This window comes from Dermacentor andersoni, chromosome 3, assembly GCF_023375885.2.
Source record: "Dermacentor andersoni chromosome 3, qqDerAnde1_hic_scaffold, whole genome shotgun sequence".
Taxonomy (NCBI): domain Eukaryota; kingdom Metazoa; phylum Arthropoda; class Arachnida; order Ixodida; family Ixodidae; genus Dermacentor; species Dermacentor andersoni.
This window is the reverse complement of record NC_092816.1, coordinates 36,997,685-37,022,882: the sequence shown is the minus strand read 5'-3', so window position 1 is coordinate 37,022,882 and position 25,198 is coordinate 36,997,685. Positions and strand designations below refer to the sequence as shown.

At 44.9% G+C, this 25,198-nt stretch overlaps 1 protein-coding gene across 1 annotated transcript; it reads right to left on the bottom strand.

Annotated features, from left to right (window-relative positions):
• LOC129388169 (scoloptoxin SSD14-like) lies at positions 1-25,198 on the bottom strand. Its single transcript, XM_055078327.1, has 7 exons — positions 25,080-25,198; positions 22,067-22,164; positions 20,717-20,909; positions 17,719-17,882; positions 14,708-14,861; positions 693-762; positions 1-192 (listed from the first exon to the last, which is right to left on the bottom strand). Exons 1-7 carry the CDS (start codon positions 25,196-25,198, stop codon positions 1-3), a joined length of 990 nt encoding a protein of 329 aa, XP_054934302.1.

The window sequence follows — 25,198 nt, the reverse complement described above, 5'->3', positions numbered from 1 at the left end:
TCACATTCCGTTGAGCCCGGACGTGACAGACAGAGCGTCGCCGGTGGGCGCGACGATAGTCAGCTGCGCGCCGCCAAAGTCCGCGCGGGGCGCGTACTTGATGCCGTACTTTTGTGGCGATGCCAGGGGCTTCGTCTTGTCGTAATTTTGCGCAGCGAATCCGATTACGTCGGTCACCATGCTGGTCTGCCTCTGTAATACAGAGACAAATCAGCCCTTCTTGGCACTATACTGCTCGTGGATAGTCGTTTAGTTCGTGCAGAAAAGTAGTTAGTCAGGACTAGTTGGTTTACTAACCTTGAAGAAACAATAGTAAGTAGTCATAGAGGGTTTTCTAGATTAGATTAGATTAGATTAGATAGATAGATAGATAGATAGATAGATAGATAGATAGATAGATAGATAGATAGATAGATAGATAGATAGATAGATAGATAGATAGATAGATAGATAGATAGATAGATAGATAGATAGATAGATAGATAGATAGATAGATAGATAGATAGATAGATAGATAGATAGATAGATAGATAGTGCATCCGTGCGTGTTTGTGCGTGCATGTGCCTGTGTGTGCGTAAGTGTGTGTGTGCATGCGTGTGCGCACGCACGCACGCATAAATGTTTTGTCGATAACGACGACAATTAATTCTGTGCCTTTACATTTGCCACCGAGTCCTTGGAATGTACTCACGTCTTTGACGTTTTGATCGTCGCCAAGCTCCGGCCGCTTTGCCAAGGCAAACTTCAAGGCCTCCACGAAACTTTGAGGAAGAAAGGGAAAGCCGGGTACAGTGTCTTAATCTTAATATATACATATACATATATATATATATATATATATATATATACATATATATATATATATATATATATATATACAGTGAACTCTCAGTTGTACGAACGTCGGTTTATCGAATATTTCAGAATAACGAGCTGTTTAAAAATCCCCAGCAGTTTTCTTATAGATTCTATGCAAAAATTTTTCACTTAAACGAATTTCGGAGCAGTCAGTATTTCAGTTTAACGAACCCGCTCAGAGGACCAAGGCTTAATTTTACGATCAGAACCGATGCCCGCCCTCATCAAACCGCCGCTTCAGCGGCAATGTAATGTCTCTGGAGCTATAGCGCCCCTTGGGCAAAGCGGTGGCGAGGAAAACGAAAGGCAATGAGGCATGGCCTCCGAGATCGCCCGCACAAAACGAGCAAGCATGTAATCTCGAAGGCCATGAACAAAGTAACATCGCTGGCGCTTACAACGCCGCCAGAGCAAAGCGGCGATCTGTCACACCATAAACCATGTGGTGTGTTTTTTTTCCGACCGGGTAGTCCTGGCATGGTCGTCGTCTCTTTCTTTCGAAGAAGAGGCCAAGAAGACGAAGAATAGACGAATAAGAGGCAACTGCCGAGCCAGTTTCAAGCCCTATAAATCTAGCTGAGGTGGTAGGGTACATCGGAAAGTTGAGAGACTTTGTGTCTCCACAGCAAGCTGTGCCAGAAGTGTACAAAAACATTGACTCTTTGGACAGTTTTGTTACTTCTTGTGCTTTAATAGTACAAGTGCAGAAGAAGATTACAGATTTTTTTTTCTAAGTGAGAAAGGCAGCATTATAACCGTTATGAAGCTTGTACTTGTTGATACGTACAAATTCAATTTCACACATTTCTAACAGTGGTCTTTTCCTCCATGAATTGCACTTCAAACTTTTGACTCTGTATGCCATGTCCTATGTTGGTCTAGTGAATATTGAGTTTAGTGAACTTTCAGTTAAGTGAACTATTTCCTTCGGTCCCTTGAAGTTCACTCAAGAGAGAGTCCACTCTATATATATATATATATTAACCCCAGAACGTTAAGGGCCCCGTGTTGCAGCAAATACGGCGACAGCGTCCAGCGTCGGAGGTCATTCCGGCAAAGACATATTCGAACCACCTATCTCTCACGTGGCGCAAGGAAGTTACTTAAATACTTGTATTTCTTATACTAAAATACGTATAAAAATCGTAACGTACGATTTACACACAACCTACAGACATGATAGCGTCGTATTGTAATTTGACTATACGAGAAAACATAATTATGTTACGCAAGAACTCAAAGAAACCCCTTTTCCAGCGTTTCTACCAATCATAGACCGGCCACGGCGTCCGCCATTCGCGCGCGCCGGTGCGCGAGTATCTTGGGGGCCGCGGAGCGGCGCTCTCGATTCCTTGCAATACCTCCGGATGGCTCTCGCCTTCACCGCATCGTGGCCTACGCAAGAGGTCGCGTTTCTGCCAGAAAGCCTGCCTTCGTCCATAGCGTTCGCGGCCAGCGTTTCCGGTAAACATTACGGTTACGTACGCTCTAGTTGCTGGGAAGCGTGAGAAGCAGTCATGGATCTTTGATTGCTATCGCGTTCCACCCTTAAGAGGAAGCTTTAACTCGGACCCAATTCCGAAGCGGCCTATTCAAATACATGTAAAACGCAAAAACGTTTTTTTTTTCTGAAGTAACTCATGGACCGATTTCAATAAACTTTGTTGCATATGAGTGAGAAAGCTAAATTCTAGTGACTATCGGAAGCGTAATTTCGATTTAGGGCCTGAGTTTCGTTAAAAATATTTTCAAAAATTCGGAAGCTTGAACAACATAGAAGCACGAAGTTTATAAGTTGATAACTCTGCATCAAGAACAGATATCGCGGTTCTGTAAACGCCACCCATTAGATAATTAAGTGTAGACAAATTCGATATGTGATTCTATATCTTACGTGAATTTGTTACTTTGTAAACACGGGTTCTGCAAGAACTGTTTTTCTTATATTACTAATTTTTTTAGATTCATGTGTAACATACCAATTTTGTCCGCTTTAAATGAACTATTAGATACAATTCACTGAACTCTGATATCGCTTTTTATTGCTGAGTTACACAGTTGTGAACATTATAGTTTAGTTTCCTGAAAATTTTCAATTTTTGCCAATTTTTAATAAAAAATTGACGATTTCAATAAAAAATTTGAAACCAACATTTACTAGATTTTAAGTTTTCTTTTAACTGCAACAAGCCTCGCCAAATGTTGTGCAGTGCTTGCCGATAAAATCTAATTCTCCTTTTATATGTATTTAGATAGGGCCACCCGAGCTAAAGCTTCCTCTTAAAGGCCAAGCTGAAGCGCCCTCCAATTTTTTCTAAATGCAATGGCTGTAATTCTAATGGCTTCGCCGAGCAGTACCTTTCATTTGGCCAGCAGCGGTGTCTCTAGTTTTTGCCTCTGGTATTTAGCGCTGTTCCGTCTCGTCGGATGGATTATTACAGAAAAGGAGGGAGCGCCCTACAAACCACAATGTGAAATTGTCACTAATGCTACCAACCGCCCCGAATATGCCGGGACCAGGTTTTGTTCATAACGCCTGAGAGCTAGCTCGGTTGCACATTCTTCTGTTTTGTCTTTTGTTGTGTTCTCGTAAACATAAAGGCTGCTTAGTTGTCGTCGCGGTTATATTTCATTTGTTGGTGCTTGTGTTTGTGAGTTAATTACTGCACCTTTCTTGACGTAAATCGCCGCCGCGGTATAAGACTAAAAAAAATTTTCGTACCTCTGTTCCACGTAGAGTGCTCGGTGATTGAAACGCGATGGACGGAGCGCGTATGACTGCCGGTCTTTTTGCGGCCACCGTGGGCGCTGGGGAACTGATGCATTGTAATGTGCGTCGAAAGCTAACGCCGTTGTGAGACATCGTGACTGAAATTCGTGCCCCATCAATCAACCGGCGCTCACCAGTAAAAAGCGCCGGCCGCCATGCGGTGTGAGTATCGCGTTTCAACCTCTCAGCGCTACCCACCGGGGGCTCCTAGCATTGACAGGGTGGCCAGCCACCGCACACCTCCGCCAAGCCTTCTTAAAACCCTTCGGGAAGGAACTACGTTGGTTAACGGCCTATTTCGAAGCACAATTCGGAGACGTTATCACTCGATATCTGGGCCTGTATCAGTGTTCCTACGGGCATTCCTTTGAGCACCCACCTGCCTTAACCCTTCAATGCCAGTAATATTATAGGGCACAGTAGAAGAAAGTTCTTTCAGCAGATTTTGACTTTATTTATCCCCTCGCAATCGATCCCCACGAATATTTCGTGCGAATACCAAACTTCGTATGATTTTGAGGGGTATTTCGGAAATTCACGATATCGAGCACACAGGCGAACCAATGTTTCACACATATTGGAAGAAAAAGAAGTGAGTCTGAGGCAGTTCCTGGCTTAACTTTAGCAGAGCTGTTTATTTTTCACTAAATATGACCAGATAATTGACGAATTCCTGACGCGACCTTTTCTGGTAACCTATGACTGGTGAAAATATTGAAAGCCCTTGTCATTTTTGTTTTGCGCTTTGCGGTCGTAAAAAGATTTTTTGATTTTCCTTTGCACCCTATATAGTCGCTTGCACAGTTGGCGTGTGCCGCTGACGGCTGGTCATTGTCTGGTGCTGTCAGAGCTGACGCTGACTAGAAGCACGAGGCGTAGCAAGGTGGGAGGGGGAGAGATAAGCATTGCGAACACGCACCCCCCCCCCCCCCTGCAACCCTCTAAAATTTTGTGTACCAAGGATACCCCCCATAGAATGACATGCGAAAACACCCGCATGGCCCGAGCCCCTACTCAGGTCCAGTGCGGCTCCATGCCCACAAAAAATTTTCCTGGCTACGCCATGCAGGTAGCTGCTTCGTCCGGCCTCTCTTCCTTTCAGGCCCGCGCAAGGCACGCGTGTAGCCCCTTCAAATCGTTAAAGGACCTAACGTTCCTTCATTGCGGGAAAAAAAAATGAAAAACAAGGTCCTTTTCAAGTCCTTGAACAACATGTTGCTATAGCCATTAAGTGCCGCAAATGCCGAATGACGCGAAATCGCCACCACAGGAGCGACAGCGGTAATGCAAACGTAAACTGCATCCTCAAGCTCAGTATATACGCGTCGAAATATCTGCGACGTAAACAACCCGAAGAAAATTTTGTAAGCATGCCATTGGACTTCCGCGAAAGTAGTGTGTGCCATGAAGTAACCATCTCGCAGCGGCTGAGTAAGGACGGGCCAGCCCGTTTACTACGGGAGCCGGCCTGGCCAAGGGCTCGGGCGTGACGCCTGAGGAGCATATAATACGGCGATCGCCCATTCGCGCGCTGAGCGTGGTCTCTTTGGGAGCGATGCCAGCGTCAAGATCGCCGTCACGACTGTTATCGTGGAGCTACAGTTTAAAATCTTGATTAGTGAAATTGTTAATTCGGTAACATGCATGGCGTACATCAAGAGTGCCCGATGTAAAGCGATTCACTTACTGGTGTATCCTGGCAGGAGACATGGTGGGATATATGTGCTTTTCCTCAGTCTCTTCGGGGGACCTCACGCTGCGATTGAACACGAAGTGTACCACGGGTAAACGTGCGAGCGTAAAAAGCTTACAGTTGCCAGATTAGACAGTGCCTAGACCATGCTGCACTCTGTTTAGCATATGCTTGTCTATAGAAAGCGGTAATTGTAGATTCTACCGCAAAGGTTTAGGCACCGCGCTATCTGAGAGAACGTAAGATTTCCAAGCAGCATATGTGACCGCAGAACCAGTAAAACCGTACAACATCGTGTTGGTCGGAGCACACTTGTACTAAACGGTAAATACGCTCCAAGGCTGCGGTGGTATTCAGTATTTTCTCCTATCCTGCAGTCCATAAACGTTTGCGGTGGAATTTACATGCGCCGATTGGGACGTACACTACGATACATATGCGATGTCAGATCATGCGTGGCGGTAAAATGTGTTCACCAATTCCAGATGAATGTAGATTAGGTAAGTTATTATTATTATTATTATTATTATTATTATTATTATTATTATTATTCACAGTGATCAGCGATTGAAACGCGATACTCAGAGCGCGTGGCTGCCTAGAACTTGTTGCGGCGCAGGTGGTTGCCGGGGACACCAAGCTGATGCATTTTTTTTATCACCTGAAAGCGAGATCGTTTGTGATGCATTTTCACATTCACTGGGCCCCTCAGCTATTACTCATGCCTCATCAGTGGCCCTATAATGTAAAACTATTGCAATCACTTTTTATTCCACTCTCCTGACGTCAAATTTACGTAACTGCCGACGTAAGCACCGGGAGGTGACCCGCAGCGTTGTCTTAATAGCCCAATCAAACGTTCTCCTCGTTTGTAAGAGGTCACTTTTGTTTGCTTTAAAAACGAACAACAATACCTGCATTGCGCGGGGTTTATCATCTCATTGGCGAGACATGAGGCGAGGAGAACGCTCAAGTGGAGAGGGTTTCGATGGCGCCGAGCCAGCCCAGTGAGAATAGATAACCGGGTGAGGAGAGTGGCGCCCACGTCTGCCATTGGTCAGCTACACCTTACTTTGCTTGCGGTGACTGGTCGAAAATTGGGGTGGCATGCAACCGAAGGTTAAGAATGCCGCTAGAATGGATCCTGAGCAAGGAAGACTTGACAGTGATGTCGTATACGTGCCGAAAGGGCTCGATAACGTTATACGGACACGCAAAAAGTTTCATTGTACGCAAATAAACCCATGCTCTTTGGCAGGCGCGAGTAGCCGGTGCCTGAGTGATCGGCACTGGCTACTTTCGATTCCTTTCGGAACGGGGCAGTCTGTGGCTATGAAGAAGAAAAATCATTTTTATTTGGCGTATTAATGCTTCTTTAATGCGTACGCGTCACTTTGACGTGCTGAGTTTTCACGGTTTTGGGACGTCGCGAGACAGACAGGCGAAGTAGGCGCTGCTCGAACACTTTTGATCAGTAACAGATGGCTAATGGCGAAGAGGCGTCCAATCTGAAATAATACCGTTTCTTTTGTTCGGCCTAGCCATGCATAATCAGTGTGCACATATATGTTTTCGTGACATTTTCGTGACAGGTGAAGGGGGGGGGGGGGGCGAAAATTTTTTGAGCTATTCCAAATGGTGCTATTACAGAATTGGAATAGAACATTTTGGAATAGCTTTACGTCATAGCGCCTCAGTAATGCAAAAATTTCAGGCTGCCTTTTCGCTGAGAACACTGCCTTTCAATCGCTGAGCACTGGGCGTGCAACGCAACGCGCTCCATACTGTCATTTACAGTTTCCAGTGCAGATCAGCTGAAATGCAGCGGGAATATACTTCTCGTTAAATAGTCGCTCTATGCAATATCAACATAGTCATGCGTTATAAGAAGAAGGCCAGTTGAGAGAGAACGGTTGAAGCCCAGAAATATTAGCTAACACAATTATTATCTCATGATGGAGTGCTCGCGGAGATTAATCAATTTGCACGCGTTCATGTGACGACCCTTGTAAATTTCTCTAGGCACACGCAGTCGGTTGCAGTGGCACCTGCCCGCTCTATATATATTTGATCCCTGCACATCTGTCAATTGCAAGTTTTATGATTTCAGTAAATACTCATTCTGGCAGTCGTCCGCTCGGTGCCTGCAAACATTCATCTCGGCACGCCTTCTCGTTCTGTCGTGGTGACGATCTTTTGAAATCGCCTGCAGACTAGTGCTGCGGGATCATGGATCACGACGATCATGGATCATGGACGATCATCGATGAGCCTTTTAAAAGGATGCTAAACAGCAACAAGCTTTCTTTAATTGTGTATAATTGTTTGGAATTTTTTTTATTTCATACAGTTAATACGTTTCAGTGGCGATTTAACTGTATATGCGAGAGAAATACGCTGACATTACGTCGCACCACCTTGAGGTCCCGGATTCGTAATCCATACCGCGTTGACGACATTGAAAATTGTTGTTGGGGAGATCACTCGACACAGGTCCTGCATCTTATAGGAGCGAAAAGTACCTGACGGTGGTCCGCAGCAGAATATATATATACACGCTCTTCTAAGTCCTTTCAATACCCTACCTCTACCACGTGACCAACTCCTCAAGCTTCAAACAAGTACCCTTTCTTCCTACTTTGGCACTTTTATTTCAGCGCATTACACAAAGACATCAATCACTTTGAGCTGGTGAAGTGTTGTCTCAAGATTTCATTTTCGCTAATTTGTGGGGAAAATATTTGCTATTATCGCCGCAGTTATAAGCAGGAGTTCTCGTTCTTGAATGTAGTGTGAAATCTCATCCGAGAATACGTCAACGTGACGTCGCAGATTTCCAAGTTGTTTTTTTTTCAGTATTTAGCTCGCCTTGTTGCAGGAATAAGTATCCAGCTTAGGTTACATATTTAGATCACTTATAATTGCGATCTCTTATTTATCAATACAGAATTAACTATAATCGATAGGCAGGCAAAATGCAAAACGTCATGGCATGTTTGCGTGTGATGATGTTGGGGACCTTCTAATGGCGTCCCCTTTGATTCAAGGTTGCGACAGATGGCCCCTATAACCTGTTTCAGCTAATCTCCTATTACCGTATTGTAATCTATCACTCTGCCATTCTATATCTGCTTCATCTCGTTAAATTACGTATTTGTGTGACAATCGCTCACCCGTCTTTCGCTTTCTTTTTTTATTATTGCTTATTTTTTTTTCATCAATACTCGTATTACCTCGACCTCTGACCAGTTAACGCTCATGTCGAACCCCTGCGCTTCTGAAATGTAGACGCGCCCTGCTATTCTGGCTTGGCAAACATCTTGGAATACTGTTACAAATAAAAGCATGAGAATACCGTAAAGTACGTTTCGAAACAAATATTAAATTAAACCAACAAAAAAAAAAGCCGAATATCGAATACTAGAAAATTTAACGCAAAGTATAATGCGTACAAATTTTGTGCAAGAAAACACGTGCATAGTTGTCTTTGAATGTTTTCTGCAGCAGGCACACACTTTACCTTGTTCCGAATATTTGTTCCTGTATTTTTTTCCCTCAGGAAACTAACCCGGGCCTCAAAAAAAAAAAAAAAGCCTTTTTCTTTCTTTTTTTTCCTCGCCTGTCTCCGAATAAATTCATGGCTTTTCTTGTTTCCATCATTTGCGTCTATTTACCGTCCCTAGTTGTTTCTCTGACTTTCTTTTTGACCAGTGCGCGTTGTTTATTGGTGTACTTCCACTTACCTTGTACTTGATCTCCAACTTTCTGTCGTTTTTCGCCCTCGCGTGTCCACGTGTTTGTGGGGCAAATGTATGTACATTTTCGCTGTCCATTACGTTTCATCCATGCTCCGGAGCCCTTCTTTATAACTAACTTTGCTATGCGCTTCTCTTACTTCATTGAGACCCAGCCGATGTCACCTTGCACTGCCTAATTTGGAGTTTTGCCGTGACCACCCAATAAGAATCGGCCCATGGCGCTTTCGTTAGCTTGCAACCCCGACGTGATATCCTATTTTGATGACATAACGAAGCTTGCAAGTGCTAGCGCAGGGAGTATTACTCCTTTCCGAATTCCTCGCCCGATTCTCGTATTTATTGTAGCCCTAAAATACCGCGTTTCTTTATAGGCGGATACCTCTCTCCACCTGGCTCTCGTTTCATCCTCAGCTTTTCGTTGTGGGCATTCGAGTAAACTATTCCTGCGTCTGTGTATACACCCAGGTATTATATCGCTTTACTTCAGTGTGACGGCGTCTGTAGTCAAGCACCCTGAAGACAATGACACTTGACTAAAGCCTATACAGCGCCTTGAGATGAAGGGAGGTAGCGCCACTTTCGTTTTCGGCTCTTTATTTTCTAGCTTACTTGTTGGCCTCATCTCATGGTAAGAGTGACCGCTGTCGTATTACAAGAATGTATAATTTACTGATACAGCTTAACGTATTGTTCATCTTTATCGCCTTTAGGTTCGACATCTGATGCTGTCACATGCATGCGCGCGTGTGTGCGCTCCGCACAGGTTCTGGCTTCAAGCGCTCTCAACAGCCGGCGCTGTAATAACGTGAAAGCATCGGCTAGTTGGTTGTCCATAGTGAGGCGGGAAACAGCGATAAAGACACGAACACAGGTGAAGACGCATGAAAAACGGCACGTTGCGCAACCTGTATTTTTCAATGTGGCTTTACCTGCGTCCATGTCTTCAGCTCTGCTCCCGCCTGATGCTATAATACTTTTAGTAAATAAGTAAGTGTTTTTTATTTACAGTAAGCAGTATACAAAGCTCACTGCAGGGCCAGGGGCTAAAGGCAATCAAGCCTGACAAAGGTGCCTGTCCCTCCGCAGTTCGTGGCAGCTCGCACGCTTCGAGTTCAACAGAGTCAAAAAAAAAAGATTGCAGTACATCAGTTTCAGGAAAATGGACAACTAGCTACTTGCAAGAGTACACATAACAAATCACATAAACAAGAGAAAAATTTACATAACATCTCTAAATAATCATACAGAAGAGGTCGCGCGCACGCCATAATATATAGCTACACAAAATAAATTCAAGAAATTTGAAACTAAGAATGCATGAGGATACAATGAAATTACATTATACATGGAAACACTCAAAATACTAATTCTTGAATGATTTAAGCATTGGTCGAGGCATGAAAATTCACAGGTTTATGTTTATACTGTATACATGTGGTAATTAATGAGTTCTTTGCTTGTTTTTTAAATGCAGCACTACTACCCTTAAAGTTCAATCTATCTGCAAGGATATTCAAAACACGATGTGTCTGGTACGCAGCACTTTGTTTTCCGTAATTAGTTCCTACTTTAGGTGCTCGTATCCTTTGTTCTCGTAAACAGTAGTATGGTTTTTCGATGCGACTTTGTTCATATAATTTATTTTGTTGAATTACTTGGAGCAATTTAAAATAGTATAACTGATCAACCCTGAGCATGGAATGTTTTATGAACAATGGAGCAGTTGGCAGGTCTTGTAATTTTCCCCTGTACTTTTCGAAACAGCGCAATATTTTCTTCTGCATAGTAACAAGTCTATGGTAATTTCTTTGCGATGTTGTTCCGCAGACTAATATCCCATAAGTTACCTTAGAATGAAATAGTGCATAGTACATATTTAGTTTTAACCTTAATGGGATTAAGTATACTGTTTTGTGAAAACAACCAACTATTCGCGCTAATGCGGTAATTAGGTGATTTACATGTGTATTCCAGTTTAATTCCTCCTGAAACCACGCACTAAGAAATTTTTGTTCCCTAACGTGTGTAATACAATTTCCTTCAAATGTGACACGTATTTTACTTATAGGCTTGTTTGTAGGTCGGAATATCATATAGGTTGTTTTTTTGGCATTTAGGCGTAGCTTATTTCGCCTTAACCATTCTGAAAGATGCCCTAAATAGTTATTTACACTGACTTCAAGTGATAATAAATTGTCTGATGAAAAGAAAACGTTTGTATCATCAGCGTACATAGTAAGTTCAGGGGAATCGGAATTTCTACAATATCATTTATATAAGCAAGGAACAATAGTGGCCCCAATATGGACCCTTGGGGGACTCCTTGGTTTAATTTTATCTTTTTAGACATTTTGTTATTAATTTGCACGAATTGATAGCGATCTTCAAGGTAACTTTTGAAGAGTTGAAGTGCGACTCCACGCACTCCATACCTCGATAATTTCTGAATTAACAGTTGGATTTGTATGGAGTCAAATGCTTTTTGAAGATCAAGAAAGAGCCCAAGTGTGTATTTTTTCTTTTCCATATGGTCGATTATCTTATCCTTGATATATAATAGAGCTTGCTCCGTTGACTTATTTTTTTGAAACCCATATTGACTCTTTGTTATTATTTGATGTTTATCAAAAAATGATGCAAGTCTACTGTAAATTACTCCAAATATTTTTGATATTGTTGGAAGCACAGATATTGGTCAATAATTTGCTAAACTATTGAGATCACCACCTTTATGTACTGCAGTGACTTTTGCCACCTTTAACTGTTCCGGGAATACACCGGCAGTGAGGGTGAGGTTGATAATATAGGCCATTACATCACATATCAATGGCGATATCAATTTTAACTCAGCAGAACCTATTTCATCAATACCTGATGCAACATTATTTTTAAGCTTTCTGATTAAGTTTTCTACTTCGACCGGATCTGTGGGAACCAAAAAAATAGAATAAGGTACAGTAGACTTATCAGCAGTGGGGCACTTTCCGTATTTCCATCGGTTGCAACATAGGAGCCCGCGTTTATGAAGTGTTCGTTCATGACATTGGCCAAACTTTCGCCGTTGAGTGTTTCGCCATTAATTGTTAGGTCCTGTGTCCTATGACAGCCTTTATTCCTGTTCGTAAGCCCATTTACGACTTCCCATAATTTCCTCGCATTGTTGTAAATTTTTTCAAATAACTTTTCATAGTAGTTCGTTTTAGCCTTTCTTATGTCTGAAGTAAAAACATTTCTATATGCCTTATATTTAGTGAACGCGTCGGTCTCTCTCGAGTGGATGAAATCGTGGTACAACTTATTCTTTATTTTAATGCGCCTGTAAAGATCTGAATTTATCCAAGGCTTTCTGCATTTTTTATTTACATAATGTGAGAACTCATGAAGTGGAAATGCTGCATCATAACTAGCACGCAACAGCTTTAGGAAGGCGTTATAAGCTTCATCAGGGTTATTTTGCCTATAAACAGCGCTCCAATCTAGGTTCTGAACTAAGTGAAAAACATTTTCGGGAATACTGTTTTAGTTCGATGTAGAAATGTCTGGGTTTTTGGTATGCAAAGGCGAGAAGTAGATAATACCAGAAAGAAGATAGGCATATGATCACTGATGTCATACGAAAAAACCCCGGTTTTTATATTCTGCGAACTTAAATTTGAAGCACATATATCAAGCAGCGTAGCGCTTACTGATGTAATCCTAGTAGGTAATGTTATAAAATTTGCACTTCCATATGTAAGCAAAAGCGTTTCAAATTCTTTCGCATAGGGATCATTGGAGCAGAGGTCAATATTTATATCGCCCATAATTATGCAAGGAGTATTCCAGAGAACAGTTGATAACACAACGTAAAGGAACTGAATAAATTTCTTTTTGTGGCCACGGGGTGGCCTATATACACCAACTACTAAATATGGCCCAATACACACAGTCATGCATTCAATATCATCATTCATGACAGAATATTTATCAAGCAGTTCACAAAAAAGCGCAGCCTTAAAATAAATAGCAAGACCTCCACCTTTTTGTTGTTCACGACAAAGGATTTCATTTCGATAACCTGGAAGGAATGGTGCATCTTCTTTACAAGTGATCCATGTTTCTGAGAAAACCAGCACATCAAACCCAATTGATAGAGACTGTAGAAAAACAGCAATATCATCGACTTTTCTTTCTATACTTCTACAATTTATATGTAATGTCGAAAACAAGTTCTTGCTAGAGTGGAATTCGCTATTAAATTCTGCAACATCATAATACTTTCGGTTATTAAAAAGATCAGACATAATAAACCGTTTTTAATTTCGTATTTCACATTGCATGTTCAATTCCCTATTTTAGTCAGGCTTGCCTCATCCGCAATGTGTATCACTCGTGAACCTTCATCTTTGCGTGCTAGCACTTCGCCACCAGATGTCCAAACAAATTTCCAGCCAGTTTCTTTCTTTTTCTGTATTGCCGCTGCAAGCAAAGCCTTGCCCCTCTGAGTCAAATGCTCGTTTACAAAAATGGGCATTTTCTTCTTATCCCCAAACACAGAGCTATCCAGCCTTTTCTTTCTACACTTCGCCAGAATATCGTCACGTTTTGTTCTTTTGACAAAACGAACGATTATCTTCTGCACACCTGGTTTAGGAGTGTGAATCCAGTGGCATGTGTCGATGTCAGCCGGATCAATCGTCGTGCCGACAGCTTCCCCTATATTTGTTACAACTGCCACTGGATCATTTCCCACCGGGGCACCTTTTATCTCAAGATTGTTTAGGCGCTGATACTGCTCCAGCTCATCGCATTTTTGTGCCAGTTTCTTGTTTTCTGCTTTTAGTTCCATGTTTTGCCTGATAAGTTCTTGCATTTCAGCTCTGATATTCTTAATATCAATGGCTGCATCTTTCACCTCACTGCAAGTATCAGAGCAAAATGTTATGCTGTCTTTAATTTCCCTCATCTGGTTCCTGAAATCACGTTTGAAGTTTTGAAACGCCTTTGACAGCTCTGCAAGATCTTTTGTTTCGGTTGTGTCCTTCTCTGCATCTTTTCCGGCATTCTTTGCGGAGTCTTTCCCCATTAGCAAAGCAATTACTTCACGAACCCACAACGAACCCACAACGAACCTTCACGAACCCACAACCTTCGCATGCGAAGGTTGTGGGTTCGGTTCCCACCTGCGGCAAGTTCTTTTTTCATCCACTTTCATTTCCATTAATTTATCGTTTCTTTATTTCATTTATTAAACACAAGTAATTTCCCCTATGTTGTCCTTGGTGTCAGTGTTTGCTGGCTTCTCATGATATGACTAATAAAAATCGGGACCCTCGGTTAACCCCCTCTCTTCTCGCTATAATACTTTGACATTTCAACTGCAATGTCATCCAAGCGGCAAATTCACAGCTGAAACCGATGCTCTTTCACGCCGGCTATTCTCCCTATACCAAAGCTGGCTCAAAGTGCTCCTCGCTTTGCTAAAGATCCCTAATGGACAGGGTGATCAGTACCGCTTAATGTAAGTGCATATATTGGCTTGCCGTTTTCGCCACGTCTCAAGGCAGCATCCTCGGCCTCTACGCCCGCAGTGCGGCAAGGCGACCCGAAATGCAGGCGCGCACGTGAGACAGAATGACGAAACTCACGCCACGTTTATCTTGTGGACGGCCACGGCTAGCACAACGCCGGCGCCCGGAATGGGAGCCGAGTGTATGTGCTGGCTGTCCCCTATCCTGGAAGACAGCGGATCCTGCCAGACGGGTTGGTATCCCGACAGGTCGCTTTTCTTGAGGGACCCACCTGCAGAAACAGTGAGAAAATGGAGCGAGAAACGCCGCCCCCGAATGACGTATACTGTCGGTGCGGCCACTTCTCACGAGCAACCCGTCGCAGGATCGAAACAACTCCAGATTAGGATCACGAAATGAGGATACCCTCCCTAACCACTGGGTGTCGTCGGCTGACCTTATACGACGTTTCCAAGTTGCATCTCCGTCTTTTCGCGGCCCACGTGTTCGTGTTCGCGAGTATATTGTGTTTGAAATGAGGCACTCCCGAGGTACCTCACATTACACTATCTGCCCAGAAACATTTGTATTTCGCGGAGTACTCAAACCCGCCCAGTCATCTCCGGCTGATTCGATAGCCTGCTACACTTCTACATCGGGAGCGCAGCGAGTAGCAGCACAGCAGACAATCGAACTAGCCGGGGTGATCGACTGCCAGGACATCGCGACGTCCTGCTGTGGATGTGCGCCCTGAGTAGAGAACTCCACATTGCGCATCGCCATCTCGGCCAGATAACACGTGAAATCCTAGAAACGTATCGCACGGGAAAAAAAAATTCTCTCTGCGTCAGCCAGCCATTCACACTGATGCGAGCGATGTTGTCCTGGGTGCCGTACTGGTGCAGTGGCAATTAAGGCGGCTCGGAAAAAGTAATCGCCTACGCCAGCCGAACTCTCTCTCTCGTACAGGGGAAAACTAGTCGACTACCGAGAAGGAACGACTCGCCGCGGTGTGAGCGCTTATCAAATTTCGCTCCTATTTGTACGGCCGTTTATTCAAGGTTGTCAGCGATCATCATTCTCTTTGTTGGCTGACTAACCTAAGCTACCCATCTGGCCTACTGGCGCTCTGGAATCTCAGGCTTCAGGAGTTCGACGTGACCATAATTTACGAATTTGTTGCTCCTGTCACCGAATTTACGAATTTGTTTACGTTGCTCCTGTCACCATTTGACAGGAGCAACGCCATGACCCACAGTTGCTCCCACTAATTCATTTCTTGGAAGGTCGAAGTAAAGACGTTCCGCGACTCTATGCCAGGGGACTGCCGTCGTACAGGCAATCACTCAGATCACTCAGAATAAAGAACACACTCGGATGTATTGATTTCATTTATTCCCAATACTGCCAGTCACATTTCGTACGATTGCATGAACTTTTCTACCCGTGGCAGCACATACCCGCTTGTCGTACTGGCACCACTTCGAAAACGAAACACAAAAAACGTGCCACGATGACACCACCGCCGGTCATCTAGGCTACGCGAGAACATTGTCCCGACTCCGAATCGAGTACTACTGCACGAAGCTACCCGCTGCTGTAAAACACCAAACGTGCTGACTGTCAAAGACGTAAAGCACCTCCCGGCAAGACTGCAGGTCCCTTACATCCAGCCGAAGTACCAGGCCAGCCATTCGCCCAAGTTGGAATGGATTTCCTGGGCCCATTTCCAACTTCTACAGCCGGCAACAAATGGATCGTTGTTGCCACCAATTACATGACGTGCTACGAGGAGAGGAAAGCTACACATTGGGGCACAGCAGCCGAAGCAGCTCACTTTCTTCATCGAAAAAGTCGTCCTTAGGCACGGCGCCCCAAAAGTAGTAATCACAGACAGGGGAACTGCCTTCAATGCCGAACTCCCTGACTCGGTTCTCAGACTCAGTGGTACAAGCCACTTGAAAATAACCGTATATCTCTCCAGACCAACGGCCGGTTAGTCATACCTATATACCGACGTTGGATTCACTCAGCGCGCCGAAGAAGCCAGACAGCTTGCCCACGTACTTACCTGCCTTCAGCAAGACCAAGATGCAAAACGGTACAATCTTCGACACAGAGTCTGGATACCCATACGCCCTCGTGGACTTTCCGAAAATCTGCTAAGACGGTACTTTGGGCCGTACAGAGTGATCCGCCGCCTGAGCGACGTGCATGAATAACGAGGCCGTTCCTGACGGTGACAAATAGCTCCAGTCGCCGCAAGCACTTACCCGAAGTGGTGCATGGGGTACGGATGAAGCCGTACCTGTCGAACTAACCTTGGTTTGTTTTTTTTTTCTTTGCTTTATTTTCGCCTGCGTTATTCTGTGCCGTTGTACACAGCCCTCATACGCTTAAATTGCACATCGGGACGATGCCTATAGTTCGGAGGCACGCATATGCCGCGCCTGTACTCCGACGAATAAGAGGACAATGTGAATAAGCATGAGCGTTTTTATCGAGGCGCAATGAATAAGTCCCGGTTGCGCTCAGTATTAAAAAGGCGACTTGCCACTGGGCCTCCTTAATAGTGCTTACGACCCCTGTTTTTGACGTTGCGACAATAATAAGATGCCCCAATAATTTTGGTAAAATTCTTAAACTCCTGCCTTCCCCCGCATCTTAAGTATAAGGAACACATTCAGATGTATTGATTTCATTTATTTCCAATACTGCCAGTCTCATTTCGTACGATTGCATGATTTATACGATGAAGAATGCAGCAGGTTTATGTATCTGTGTGTGCAGTAACCGTTCCCACGTATTGAACGTATAGATAGTAAAAATACGAAGCAACACTTCCTGTACACTTCGGGCTCGAATGTAACACGAATACTCACTGAGAGTCACTATACAGATACATATATCGCACACAGGCTAGAAGAAACGTTGGCACTTTGTGTTAAACTGCAGTATAAGATTTACCGATGTCACAGGCGAATAAACAAGGACACAAAAAGAGTAAGTCTAGGTATAGTAAACGTAAGTTGGAATTGGGTTGAAAATGATGGAATACTACCTTTTCTAAATACCTATAGAAATAGACATGTATAGTGCGTCAGCCACCGTACGAACGGTGCGAATATGCTGAAACCTGTCTACGTTACCGGCGTCCGCAACGTTCTTTTCGATCTCGTCGGCGAGTTCATGTTGGTAAAGGTACTCCGGGCCGTGTTCGGCCAGCTTCGTCAGCAGCTCGGCGAGTTGCGCCTGGACGAGCTTGTCCCCGCGGCGCAACAGAGCGCCGGTGGCGCTGTTTGAGAATCGCTTCCTGCATCAAAAAAATGGGACCACGCTGTTCCAACTAGGGATCGTTATGTTTGTAACGGGGACATCTGTCTTTTTCTTTCTTTTTTTTACGTGAAGAAACCATCCACGATTATTGTGTACGTAAGCGAATATTCGAACGCTTCTAGAAAGTTATTCGCTCTATGTAAAAAGGAACGATGCGCTAGAAGGCGCGTACTTGTTGCAGTGAGGATATTTAGCTAACGTTTGTGGTTTCCCTGCATACTTCCGCGAAGAACAGTGCCGCGAGTAGACACAGTTGTAGGGGTAGTACAGGTAGATATACATAGAAAGCTTATTCGTCACATGTGATGAGTCTTGTCTCCAGCGGCAAGAGCGCCGGTGTGCAACCAACCTCCTCTCCCGCTGTCGAGGCCCTCTCCCGCCGCCTCCAAGAGAAGGGGGAAGAGGGCGACTGCCTTTCAGCAGCGCTGAAGCCACCACACAGCGTCTTGCTGAGACAGGGAGAGCAACTTCAACGGACGGTGCGATGCATATCTAACCAGCACAGAGCTCTGCAAGAAGAGCGTCTGCTGCTGCAACTTAGAGATGCGCCACTCATGTCCCGATTTGCGGTGCCACCTTCCACACACTAACCTCAACAAGAACCACATCATCTACAAATCTCTCGCGCGACATCAGGTGCGTTACACAGAGGTATATTAGATCGCTTTCGACAGTGAACGCACCCCGAAACTCGTTTGCGCGCGACCACGTGCCTTTTTTTTTTACATCGTCGCCTTTGCATCAGCGGTGAAGGAGAGACCACCGCCAACCACCGCGAAAGAGCCAAAGAAAGTTATCAATGCGTTAGCACTCTTAGGGTACTTCACGCACTTCCTGGAAAGTACCTATCTATGTATGTTTGTATCGAACTGATTTCCCTCCTCCCTGGGCCGCTGGGTATATCCCATGGTCAAATGGTTGTAGCGCATTGGGCTTCTATACTGAGGTAACAGGGTTCGAAACCAACTATTGAACCAACTTGGGTCACTGAGTATGTGGCAATGTGCAAATATGTGCCGCCCTTCGAGGAGCCACTTTGAAGCCGACATAAGTCACTGTAGATGCGGGACTGGGTTGGCACCGCTGTTCGAAGAAACTATTTGACGCCGACTTGGAGCACTCGGTATGTGACCCTCGGTCTGCGCTGGTCTTCAATGAACCTCTCTGATGACAACTTGGGTAACTATGTATGCACTACAAGGAACGTGCCACTCTACAATGACGAAAAAGGCCCCTTAAATTTCGCCTATGCTGAGTGGAATCGAGCCCACGTCACAACGGTTCGTCGAGGACGGAAACCCGACGCGTTAGCCGGCTGCACCACACATGTACCGGGTATGTGCCGCTTTCAAATGAACACTTTTCAGGACAACGCTTTAGCGACCGGAGCCATAAGCGCACTGGGTATACGTGCGGGTTGTCAATGAACGTCTCGCCAACTTAGGTACCGCCCGTGTCGTTTTTGCGTTCTCTTCCGCTGTCCCCGTCTTTAATTACGGTCAATATGATATGCAGTAAACACCAAGGCCAAACTGAAGTTCCTCTTGGGTCACTGAACATGTGCCACTGACTGTGCGACAAGCGAGAGAATAATTGTCAGCATTCGCAGGCACCGGCGCGCTACACTTCTAGTCTCGGAGGCTACGCGCGACCTTCTCGGCCGTGCCACTAGATGGCGCAGCGTATCCATAAAGAAGAGCGAGAGAGGAGTCCCCGCTGTAATACACGACTCATGCATAACTCGTTTCGACGATGGAAATACGTTATGTGGCTATACCGATTCAATGCTCACGCATCAATGTCGCCAGTCATTCGGAGATGAGTCCTGCCAATTTTTGTTTTACTTTTTTACTGAATATTTCCACAAGCGACTGAAAGGAGCTCAGAACACTCTCAAAGACAGTAGAGTTACGCGGCTGTTTTCCCAGCACCTGCTCGCGCCGCTACTCGCCGAGAGCTATCACGTGGTCCAAAGTGGCGGGAAATGTTCCGTCACCCTGAGAAGAAGCCAACTTCGTGGACGCGACGCCTACTTTCAGTCTCCTTCAGTCCCATCGGCATCCCAGTCCAGCGCTGCTGAGAAGCTAGCCTGCGTTTCATCCATCGGCTAGGGTGACAGAGGATAACGGTGGTATTCCCTTGTTTTGCGCATGTGAAGTTGTATGAACCACGTCATAACGACAAATATTATGTTCCAGTATGACAACCTGCAGCGCACCGAACTATATACAAGCCATACCGAAAGGCCAAACTATCTTGGAATGTCGACGCCGTGAGTAATCGCTTCTTACGGCAACAGACGCACAGCTACAGTTTGCACAACTCCAGAGCGATAGGGGTAGCCCTGCTTGCGTTTTAACCACAACTGCCATGAGGCATAGAGTTCCATACTAAGTGTAGTAGAGGGAAACCGGCGGGGATGCCCACATGCACGAGCAGTAAAATGACTAAGCCGGGGAGGAAGCGACAGGCATGTCAGAGATGTGCGGCAACTTGCATGGATTACATAGATGCGTCCTCATGACTTCAAAGGCTTCTTTTCAATTTACGATCGGAAACCTACGGTAGCAAAGATATTAGTCGCGAACAAAAATATTTCATTACTATATAAGGTTACGCCGCGAAGCTAGCACGCCTCTCAAGCAATAAGAGATGTGCAACATTCTTTCTCACATAATTAGCGCCGAATCGTATAGTAATTTCTCTCGATTGCAACGGTTACAGAACGATTGCAGCGTCACAGGCTTCTCCAGCAGTCTTAGCGTTAAGCTCGTCTGATACCAACTTTCTCCGGCTGAAGGGATCATATACCTGAGGGAAGCCGACACGCTCAGTACATTCTTATTGTTCGCCAGGGCGGCGGCAAGGTGCGATCCGACGGTGAAGCCCTCCTTGGCCAAGCGGATGGCCGGCTGGAACACGGCCTTCCAGGGAAGCTCGCCCGCCTTGGTGTGCAGAGCCTTCAGTCCTGCCAGCGCGCCAGGCACGATCGGAGCGTTGGCACCTGAGAGGACGGAACGCACGACGTGCAAGCACTGACGTGAGCATGCACTGGTGTTTTTCCCGTTACCATTTTCAACGTCTAACAAGTGTTTGATGTTACAACGGTTTACACTCGGGAACGCAGGCGAACGCCAGTGATTACGCTGGATTGTACGATGAGTCATGGATGAATTGCCTACGCTCCCCATAAACCAAATATGGACGACCGCCTACTGCCTACCTCAATTTGCCAATTGGAAGATGTTCCACAAAGTGAATAATTGGAGAGCTTATTAGTTTACATTTAATTATACACTGGAACATCACAATTTATCCCACGAATAATTTCCGTCACCTCGTGTAAGTCATCTGAATACGCAGAATTGCGCTATATGTGTGTTCCACGCGATATCTAAAATATATCATTTTATTATTATTATTAATTAGGAGCAATTGCCGCAAGTCATGTTCTCCCCAGAACTGCACTTCAGCCCCGAGTGCTCCGGCTAGTGCAAGTTTGCAAGTGTAGCGCACAGGTGAATACGAAACTTCAGAGAGTTCGTTTCTTTTTTTTTCTGAGCCCCGCGCGCTTGTACCGCACACCGATACATCCTCTTGTTCACCACAATTTATGGCATGCGAGCTAAAGTACATGTTCAGAGCTGGACTTTATGCTATAAACCACTGGGGGTTTATTGTTTTAACGCGTTACACAAGCTATCCAACTACACTCCCCCCATCTCCAAGACCCCCGAAATAACCTGCCAGCGTTTCACCTCTAATCCATGCTATTTTCTTTCGCCATTTCTTAACGTTAAGCCTAACATTATACTTTGCATCGTTTTGTGGTCATTTACTTACTTTCAATTTCCTGTGCACGCTTCCGTATGTTTTGCTTACATTAGCTTGCCAAAATTAGAATATCCATAAGTGTATATATAATGCTCCTATTCAGTTTTTACTATCGTTCAGGTTTAGGAATCAAAATTAAGTTCAAGTTCAGCGCCCCAAAGCAATCCGCGCTTTTTCAGACTTTCCCGACTGGAATGTGGCCGCTGTAGCCAGGATTTAAACCCATGAGCTCTGCAGAAAGCACTAAACCACCGCGAAGGGTCCTACAAGTTTCCAAGTCACGGTGCGGGTATACACCGTGACCACGTGGTCAATATTATAGCGTACCGCGTTTCAACGCCGACGGGTTGGTTGAAGACATATTCGGTGTGACGCTTGCCGGAGACACTCCCAGGGCGTCCAGGGCTTGAACCCTCATCGTGGACCTGAAACCCGCAGAGAACATGATTCATTGTTCCTTCGAGTCCTTCGAGACGACTCGTGTCTGTAGGTCGCTCTGCATCCGTTATCAGAAATTTAGTTCACGCATGACTCTTTGAGGCTAAGCTTAGGGTAAAAAAAAAAACGGTATTTGGACCTCGTATATTATTTTGACCGCCACCAAGATCAACTTTGCTCGTGCTAACCATGTTACTAAAGGCAGGCGTGCAAACATGGACACCAGTATAGGGACGACAAGGGCAACAAAAAAACTGACTGTCAACAAAAAGTTCCACAGTGCCGGAGAAAAAGGTAAACAAAAAAAAAACTCATCTGCGCATGCTCAAACGCACACTTCTCCATTCTTCTAAAAATAATAAGCTTTCCTTGTGCGTTGAAGCTTTGCGTATCATTCATTTCGGTAGCACGCCCGCAAGTCAGCCCTCGATTATCGTGCACAAAGAAAAGTTCTTCTGCACAAACAGTTGTCTATCGCGGGTGCAGGCGCGTGTCCAGAATTGGCGGGGTCGCGCTGCCTACCCGTAAACAGGAGCTGATGAGTTTTGGGTCCTCCTAGCTTTCCGCTACGCTGTGGCCCTTCAGTTGATAGCTAGCGTGGTGTGTTTTCATCACTGCTTGTGGCTGTGTGCGCAGCACGCCTTCATTCCTACCTGTGACACTTGCGGCTGTCAAAAAAAAAGACTAACAATTTCTGGGCATCTGCCACCGTTACAGTACACGTTAGGTTAATATCAGGTGCTGTGTTCCTCGTTAGAGACTCTGGACAAGCGGCCACTGTCATAGCCAGACATACTCGGACAGTGGCCACAACGGTCGTGAGTGACCAAGGAAGCCAGGGTGCTGTCGTTCGCTTCGTGCTGTCTACTGGCCTGCCAGATAGACTGTGATAGTGACGCCTGCCACCAATTCCGTTTCAATACTCATCCTTCTCCCTCCCTAAATATTTAAATCTCCTTTCCTCCATCCAGGATGGCAAACCAGATATTTTCTAGTTAACTTCCCTGCCCTTTCTCGTGTTCTCTCTCTCTCTTACCAACTTGCTCAACTTCCAGTAGCTTTTGAACTGTAACTGCTAGTTGAACTAACTGCCGTCACGTAAGAAACATGACGATAAAGTTGACTGCCGAGACGCTATGCGAAATTAGCGAGATAGTGTGCATCTATGTGCGAAAGGGCAAATACGACTGAAGAACACAGGGTCTTTAGTGTTTGTCCATATATGCGCTTTCCTTATCACGAGACACTATGCTGACGACGACATGATAAATAATTCCAGGATATCACAAAAACAAAATGAATAGATGTGAGAACCGGAGCACTCAAGCCATTGAATAGCTGGGTCTGACGTCCAAAAGAGATACCTGGGTTCTATACATACTGCATTAGGACGTCTACTTGCGGAAGCTGGTAAAACTTTAAAGCGAATGTAACTGAATGGCTCATTGACGCAGTAACATACATAAACATAAAGTGCACCTTGGCGTGGTCATTCTGCCCATGTATATTCAATAAATTATTTTTTTTTTTCGTTAGTAGAATTTTAAGAAAGCTCCCGTGGCATGTATTACCATTCTACTTTTTGAACTGGACTGCTCGAAGGAACAGATATTATTTGCGCAAGAAATCAAAATGCTTAATTGCCCAATCACCAAAACATCGTTAATTAACTTTACGGCACATATTGCAATCTACAAATTCTAACCGGCAAGTTCGCAAGTCGTATCCATTTGGAACGAATTTTTATAAACACAGCCGCAATACACGCTTGCGCAAATGCTTGATCACTGCGAATCAGTGCACTTAAGGCGCTATATTTTGCAAGGAGTTGTCAGTTCGCAAAGTCACAAACATGTTTCAAGCGCAGAAGGACAAAGTTTAGGCAAACCCATGTACTGCTTGTATTTCCTGTGACACCTGAACCATCATATTTGCAGCTCCTATAGCCACTTTTTTTTTTTTCATTGTTATCAGACATGCAGACATAAAGGTTGGCGCTCTTATGTGGCACCAACTACTGCTCGTCGCTAGCCAAAGATAAATGCTATCGCAAAACATTTCCCACAATAAGTCACAAAATGAGTCATTAATAAAATCGAGCTCCTTTGCAACGAAATGACATGTAAGACGAAGGAATTGTGAGCTGTGCGTTACGTGACTTTTGCTACGAAGTGTCCTGCACAAGCCCCAAGCATTTCGGTATAAAGGCGTTCGACTGCATGCACAGCAAAATCAGACAGCATGAACACAAAGATGTGAGCATGACTACAGACATCCAGAGAAGACCAACACGTACACAGCTGCATATGCAAACGCAAGCATGCACTTTGCATTGTCCGAGGTCCCGCACAGAAGTCCACAGTTTCGCAGACAAGTGCTCAAAACTTTAGTATATATGAGTGGACAGCGGCACAGCTCGCCGTCCACTCATCGCTATTGACAGACGTGCGCGTTCGCTTTGACCGCACTGCGCGATGACGCTCCCCCTATACTGCGATATTGTCGTTTCTGTTCTAGCTCTCTTTTATTGAAAGCGAAAAAAGATGGCGGCGCAAACTGTGCCAAGCGCACCGCTGTTCTCGTTTCACTTGACGATGGTTAACATACGTAACGTACTGCATAGTTGTATTTGTGCCTTACTCCAGCTTAGATTGACATCCCACATAACCTCACATATGCAACCTAAATGTATTACACGCTTAATATATTGGTATTTTCTATGAAAAGCGACAAGCGCTTTTCTCCGCAGCCTCGCTGTTGGCCAAGGGCGAAGTATTTTTTTCTTTTTTCTTCAGTGTGAATGGTCATTGATCTAGCACCAGAGTTCCCTATCGCGAGTTATGCCTCAAATCACGTGATAGTAGCCACTGAGTCGCGCCAATACGCGTAGAATCCGGCTCACTTGTCGTAAAGGACGGCCATTAGACCACCGCCGATGCCGGTCACATGTGGTGCGGTGACGCCCATGCACAGCAGCGCGGCCACGGCGGCGTCCCCGATGGCGCCGCCCTTGTCGAACAT

Coding starts and splice junctions, on each gene's coding strand:
- LOC129388169 (XM_055078327.1), bottom strand. CDS start 25,198: ATGTTCGACAAGGGCGGCGCCATCGGGGACGCCGCCGTGGCCGCGCTG. Junction 22,165..25,079: donor ATGGCCGTCCTTTACGACAA/GTGAGCCGGATT, acceptor TGCGGGTTTCAG/GTCCACGATGAGGGTTCAAG. Junction 17,883..20,716: donor AGCGTGTCGGCTTCCCTCAG/GTATATGATCCC, acceptor TTTTTGATGCAG/GAAGCGATTCTCAAACAGCG.